General features: G+C 44.0%; 1 protein-coding gene across 1 annotated transcript; it reads left to right on the top strand.

Annotated features, from left to right (window-relative positions):
• The first annotated feature begins 6 nt into the window (after positions 1 to 6).
• CEBPG (CCAAT/enhancer binding protein gamma) lies at positions 7 to 6,530 on the top strand. The gene is made up of 2 exons (XM_017736426.1): positions 7 to 3,558; positions 4,464 to 6,530. Exon 2 carries the CDS (start codon positions 4,574 to 4,576, stop codon positions 5,024 to 5,026), a length of 453 nt encoding a protein of 150 aa, XP_017591915.1. The 5' UTR covers positions 7 to 3,558; positions 4,464 to 4,573; the 3' UTR covers positions 5,027 to 6,530.
• Positions 6,531 to 7,469: the final 939 nt, after the last annotated feature.

Genomic DNA, 7,469 nt, shown 5'->3' on the forward strand with positions numbered 1-7,469 from the left:
CGCGCCCCTCCCGCCGCGCGGCGCCCTGGGGAGCGTCTCCACAGATGTTTCAGGTTCTCGGCGAATTTCCATAGTTCCAGTTGCAAGTTTCAAACCGGAGCTTTGGCAGGCAGGGAGTTCGGCGTCGGCCTTAGCGCTGACATCCGGCAGGGAAGAGCAGTCGCAGCTCCGTAACACTGCCATGCAGAGCCTCTTCGGAAAGTATAAGCATTTATAATTTTCCAAACTTTCGGATTTAAGGAATTGGTTCATCGTTAGAAATCACAGCTGTCGTTTTAATTCGAAAGACAGAGTCTTTTGATACCTCCTCCCAGTGTTTGGGATTCTGTCAGAATACGTGCTTTATGTGTTCTGATTCAGTCTGTTAAGGATGTCAGAGTGCATTTTTCTTGTAAGATGTATAATAAAAATTGAGATTTTGAAATAAATGTGGAAAAGTGATGTTGTCAGCTATGGCAAGAAATGATGAGTTTGAGCTACTCAGTCTCAAAAGTTGTTGCCCAGCCTTCAGTACGTGGGCGCTAGCATCAGCTCCTGCAAACCTTTGAGTGTGAACCGTGCAGGAATCAGCCCTCCTGTTGTTCAGCAGATGCGTGCCTGGAGTTCTGTGCCACTGTTCTTAGTACAGGGTCATCGTAATCTAGAATCGGATCCTATCATGGTGTTCCTACTGAAGTCTAAGACAAGAGATGCCACTTATTGCTGTTCAGATTGGAAACGATTTTTGCATTTGACAAGACAGCTGCGTGAATTTGTGCAATAAAATCATTCTGACTAATGATCAGAATCAGCTCAGCGACATCTCAAGAAAGGAACAGAGAGAAACACTTCGGATTCTTTGCTACCAAGTTAAGAAAAATACTGATTTAATTGACAAAACACATTTTTTGTTTTTTTGTTTTTGCCAAAGCAAACATTTGGAAGTTTAATGTCTTTATTTTTATTTTTTGTGTATGTGAAAGCAAGTGAAGGCCTTCATTGCTTCACTGGTCCCTGAGGAGTACTGTGAGACAGTAAGAAACATCTTTCTGCCTGAGAAGACACCTCTTGAGTTACCAGCTATTACGCTGTAGTGGGTGGCCAGTTGGTTCCCTGGGTGGCCAGTTGGTGGCCTAAGGAGAGAACTAGGCAGTTCTAACTGGCCACTGGAAACACTACCATGTGTTGGGTGGAACCAGCCTAGGGCTGTTGCTGAGCTGAAGCTAATGAGCAGCTTTATGGGAACAAGATGCTGGGAAACTGGGCTGGCTGGCTGAGGAGTTGTCTTTTGCTGTGCTGGGGCTGTCACCCAGTCACGGGAAAGCAACCTGTGTGGAGAGGCATGGAGCAGCTGCGTTTGTGTTGCACGGGCTCTGAGAAATTGGAGACCTATCTGCCTCCCCACCTTCTTGGCCTCTCCTAATTACCACGTCCTTTACCTCGCCCTTCTTGAGAGTCCACTCGCTATGTCTCGTACCTGCTGCCTTTAAATCTCCTTGCAGTATCTGCTGAAGGATGTCCCATAGCACCTGCTGCTATCTGGGATAGCCTTCTGACAATTGGTAATAGGCATCCAGCCTCCACATCACCAGGTAGAAAAACTAGTTTCAAGCCTCAGCTGTTAGCACTCCTGTAACTCTGTGATACAGTACAGTTAGTGCTACTTGCTCTGCATATTCTTTGGAGCAGGACAGGAATCCAGGTGTCACAGCTCCCAGTTAAGGGTTCTAATCATCAGGCCAGATAAGAGCATGTCTCACTCGAGAAAACAGAAAAACCAAATCAGTTGCAGTGGGGAAAAAACAGAGCGGGGTCTGTTCTAGCAGGGCTAGAATTCCTGCTTGAGAGGTGTGACACTGGTTGTCTTCTCTGCTTATATCCATGTACTGCCCAACTAAAATACTCCATTAATATTAGGTTTAATGGAACAAATAATTTTTTTGTTGAATCTTAGGGAAATCTGTTAGAGATAGGAAAGGAGTGTTAAAGCAGTATTAAATAGTTTTGATAGCATAGAGAGAAGTAGCACGTGGAACCTGGTGATGTGAAGAAACTTGTTAGGTGTCAGGTGGGGTTCCTTTGGGGGCAGGAGCCACCCCTTCCTCTGTAGCAGCTCATGGAGCACAAAAACCAGATTGTGAAAATGGTGTGGTGACATAACTGGCCTGTCCAGGTGAACTTTGCAAGCACTGAAATGTGTTGAAGCAGAGGGGACAGCAGGACATTCTGTCTGATTTGAAAAAGGTATCAAAAATATACTTGTCAGAGACAACCTAAGAAAACTGTATATGCTTTGAGGGCTACAGAAATCCTGTATTTTAAAATAAAGTGCAGACAAGGCCAGTGTATGCTCTAAGAGGAGCATACACTCAACACCTTGACTAAAAATGTGTGTGCATTTACACATGCACAGCTAATACAACTGGCCCTGCCAGTCTTGTGTTGGTGTACAGGAACACCCTGTCAGCAGGGTGTTCAGTTTAACTGCCCAACCAAACTGCTTATTTGGTCAGAATCTGAGACTGAAACATGGTTTGCAAAAGTTGCTTTAAGAGTTGAAACTGGGAAAATACTAACACAAAGGTGTTAGACACTATGTATCTAGATTCAGCTCCACAGATGTCAAAGAGAGTTGGTGGTCTCATTCTGCCCTGAAATAGGAAAATGAAAAGATTTCTTGATAGGAAGGGTGTGGGTGTAGTCATACACCTTCACAAGTGGGAAGACCTTTCAGTGACAGGGAATGTGAATTTTCAGTAACATTCAAGCCAAATTTAGTGGGCTTTTCCATGAATGTTATTGAACCACACTGCAGCTGCATCTCATTCTGGCTCCTTCATCATGGAAAAAAATACGCAGTTGATATACACAGTTGAATTCTGACGTTTTAATGATATCCCATCCGAAAGTGAAACAGCAACTCAGACTGCTGAGAAAAACAAACAGGAACAGTACACAGCTGATGAACCTGGGAGTTTAGAATGACCAGTGACACACAGAAGCTTGCTTACAAACCTCTCCCACATCCCTCCATTCATCAGCCAGACAGTGAAGCCATCCCTCGCTGTGCTGTTACAGATGCGAGACGTGTTTCTGGGCTGGCCACTGCCCACCCCGGGCAGTCAGCACTGCCCAGTGCTGCTGCAGCTGGCTGCTTTTCCCCAGCCATCTGGAGGATGGGCAGGCAGCATGTATCACCCTGGTTGTGCGATACTGCGTGTGTGTGTGACACAGTGCTGGGCTGCACTGCTGCCACGCAGTCTGACCTCAGAGTAGGATTGTTTAGTGCCAGTAAAATGCTTTTCTTCAACATGACAAACCCACACTGATTTGACTGATCACTGAGTATTTTTCATTGGAACCATAGGTAGGTGTTTCAGGAGCTTAGGACCGTCCTGTTGCCCTTCCCCTCTTCTCTCCCAGCCATTTAGGAAGTCATCCTGTGAGATGAGAAGAGAAGGGGACCAGCTGTTAGCCTTGCCAGGGCCATGGCCCTGCAGCAGCTATGGTGGAATCCTCCTTGTGCCACCAGTAGGGCCAGGAGCAGGCTGACCTCAGCAGCGGGAGAACATGAGTCAGGTGAGAGGATGTCTTGCTCATCAGGCCAGTTTGTCTGCTGGAGAGTGGACAATGACCAGTGCATGAACTAGGGCAGGGGACCTTATTTGTGGATGAGTCAGCTGTGGTTGCTGTCTTTTTATGGGTGACAGTCCCTGTCTTTGTGTAGTGATCTACACTGCCATCACCTTGTGTTCCTGTCCCACCTGCTCCATACATACTGTTACAGGCTCAGCACATCGCTTGTGGTTGAATGTCACCCAGACACAGCCTTTGCAATGTGCTACCTTTTCCCATAGATTTATTTTCCCTCTCAGTACTGGTAGACCTTACAACAGCCATCAGTTTGAACATCAGCTTTAAAATAAGTGCTGTAAGATAGTTGAGAAAAGGTGGGTGGACAGGCTGAGCACCCTTGCTCCAGAGAAAAGAGATCAGGGAGGAATTTGTCTGTGGATACACCCAGAGATGTGGTCCGAAGAGGACAAGGATCAAGTACCCCTGTTGGTCAAGAGTCAGGCTGTTAATAGTTTTAAGCCACAGAAGGAAAACTCCAGTCTGAAAACTAAGAAAATTGTACAACTGGAGGAAAAGTTAGACAGTGGAACATGTTGCCAAGACAGAGGTTGTGAAACTGGAGATATTTGAGGCTAGGCTAGACACCCATCCATCAGGGATGGCTTTGGAATAACTGAGTGAAGCCAGTGAACAATTCAAACAGCTTGACTAGATGACCCAGTAGTAGTCCCATCCAATCCAAATACGTTTGAGGCTTCAGAAATGTAGTTGGCAGCTTGTCCACTTCCATAACAGTTATGATGTGTCACTGCCAGATGTACCATCAGTACTTTACGCTAAAGCTGGTGGTGTCTAAGATTGTAGCTCAAGCCAGCATCTTTAATAGCTTTTTTTTTTTCCCCTACTAGGTTCACCTTGCCCTTAATCCATGTGAAGATCTGTTGGAAACACCTTCTGGAAACACAAGAGTTTTCAGTCTCCTAATAAGTTCTGTTGTGTCCAAGAACAGCCTGTCCAAATGAGCAAGACATCCCAACAGAACACCACTACAGATGCGAGTGGAGTAAGTGTGATTCACACCCAAGCACACTCCAGTGGTTTGCAGCAGGTTCCCCAGCTGGTGCCAGTTAGTCCTGGTGGTGGAGGCAAAGCTGTGCCTCCGAGCAAACAGGGAAAGAAAAATTCCTTTGTGGATAGAAACAGTGATGAGTATCGTCAGCGCAGAGAGCGAAACAACATGGCAGTGAAAAAGAGCCGGTTAAAAAGCAAGCAGAAAGCACAAGACACACTGCAAAGGGTCAACCAGCTTAAAGAAGAAAATGAACGTTTAGAGGCAAAAATTAAACTCCTGACCAAGGAGCTGAGCGTACTCAAAGACTTGTTCCTTGAGCATGCCCACAATTTTGCAGACAATGTGCAACCTGTTGGCACTGAGACCACCACAACAAATCCAGAAAACAGTGGACAGTAAACACCTGCGACCTTACGGAATGAACTCTTGAGGTGCAGTTTGTCTGCAGTGCCCATGCAGTAACCAACCAAAAACTGTACCTTTAGTCATTGTTTTGTGGAAATTTCTTCTTTTAGATTTAACACTGAAGATTTGTAACAAACCAGAAACTAGTTAGGGTATTTGTTTTAAATATTTTTTTCTGCAAAGATTTATGCAGATCTGAACTCCTAGCCAACAAGGAATGTAATATTTAGGAGATAACATTTTCACAGGAATGTTCACTTACCATTTTAGACTTTGCATAATGGGAGGAATCCAGCAGGATGGCTCACTATAGTATCAGAAACTTGTAATTTGATAGATTTTTCAAATACCTGTTAGTGTATTTAGGCCCTTTGTTTTCTCCATTACGTATTACAAAATGCAAAGGCTGTGGAGAATGCTTTTTACTTTAAATCTGTAGAGCAAGTCCTATGAAGCACCACGTAGGTCCCTCCTGCCCAGTTATAGTTAATGGGGACGTTGTAGTAATAGTGAGGCTGGGATGCTTACCAAGGTTCACCAGAAAAATAACAATATGCTCTGATGATAATATACAGGCGGCCTCCAAATGGCACATGAAGCATCATGTACGAGAGGCAAAGCAGCACACTGACAAAGCCTTTTATTTAAGCTTGTGTTCATACTGCTCAGATATGCTCAGTGACTGGGGCCTTATGAGAACAAGAGTTGGTTTTCAGAAAATTTCAAAATGCTACCAAAAAACTGTGCCCTGCAAAATTGCATTCTTGCTGGGAAGGAGGTACTGGGGAGAACAAAAAGTGCAGCTTGGCTACACAGTGAAAGGGGCAGGACAGTATATTCAGCTGGGATATATGGATCTCTGCTGGCTGACATTCATCTTACAGAAATTTACAGTGGTTTTAAAAATAAATGGCCCTAGCATGAATAACTGATTCAGTGGAATTTGTACAGGCATCATACAGCTGTGTGAAGGAGTATCCTTGGTCTTGTGTTATTTCCATAGAAGTTTTTCTGTAGCAACTTTTTTATTGCTACTGCTAAGTCTTTGCCATGATCCATAATGCAGTCCTATGTGTTGTATTGAGGATTTAAACAAAGTAAAGCAGGAACTTTGATGTAACTTTAATTTATTTTTATTTTTAAGTATTTCATTGATGGTATGGCTATTTTACATTTAACCTGTGTGTCTGTCTTGTAGATTACTACACTGTCTTAATTTCCCTCTTACAGTACCTTTGTCCATAGATTATTTTGGAGGATGCTTGTTTGCTTTGTATCTGTACTTAGGAAAAAACTTGGATGTTACCTCTATGAAATATTGTTAGAGAGTGAAACCTTGAAAAGTTATTTTTTGAATTTAAACTTTTAATACATGTGGAAAACTTTAATGGATTGTTTTGGATTATAGTAGACTTTTTACAGATTTTTTTTTCATTCTAACTGCATCTTAAGTTTGTAGGGTTGAAACCAGAAGCTAATAAAAATGTTTTGCTTGTAGTGGCCTCGTTTTTCCTGTGCCTTTTCTATTTCCCTCAAGTGCTGAGTTGCCCATCTCAGCTATCTTGGAGAAATCAGTGCAATAGTCTCTGTTCCCCTCTTTCACTCAGGTTTTTGCTCCATGGAAGCAGTCAGAAACTCATTACAGTTTTGTCTAAATGCCTGATTTAACAAAAAAGGAAAAAAAAAATTAAGACTGAAAATTTACTGCAATTAGAGGGAGGGGAGAGGAGCAGAACACCAAAAATTACAAGGAAAAAGATGACCTGAAGGCATCTCATTTGTTAACTGCACATCCTCTGGTGAAAAGGCCAGCACTAATCTCTTGCCTTGTCTGACCTGTGAACTGGGACTGTGTGGCCCTGTAGTCCTGAAGTTGGTTTGCCTGGCCGGTGTGGGGCCCTCCTCTACCAGTCCGAATAGAGACTGCAAATCTTGGCTGTTTGTTTCTGATTTTGGTGAAAAGGGTTTCTTAGATCTCTCCTGAGTGGGGCTGATCCTCTTTCCAAAGCTCTGAAGGGTGACTTTTCCACCTGTTGCTCCTGACAGCTCTGATCCCACTCCTTTCATGTTTAAAACTAAACCACTGAGTTATGAAAAGTAATTTGTTTGGAAAATCAGATTTCTGGTTTATCAGTCTCTGCATTGGTTTTCTTTACCGATGCTGTGGTTTAAGCCCAAGTGGAGAATGAGCCCCACGCAGCCACTCTCGTCTCCCCACCCCCTCAGGTGAGAGACAAACTGCAGATTACGGGTTGAGATAACAATTTACTGGAAACAGCAACCAGATAAGAAAACAAACAGTGATGGCAACAACACTAATGACAACAGCGTGTAAAAGAGGGCGATGCCGCGCAAAGCGCTCACCAAGCCCAACGCGAGCGGCCCTCGCTCCGTTCGCCGCTCCTGCCCCGGGACAGGAACAGAAAAGACAGAAAAC

The sequence above is a fragment of the Corvus brachyrhynchos genome, unplaced genomic scaffold, assembly GCF_000691975.1.
Source record: "Corvus brachyrhynchos isolate BGI_N302 unplaced genomic scaffold, ASM69197v1 scaffold646, whole genome shotgun sequence".
In the NCBI taxonomy this organism is placed as follows: Eukaryota; Metazoa; Chordata; class Aves; order Passeriformes; family Corvidae; genus Corvus; species Corvus brachyrhynchos.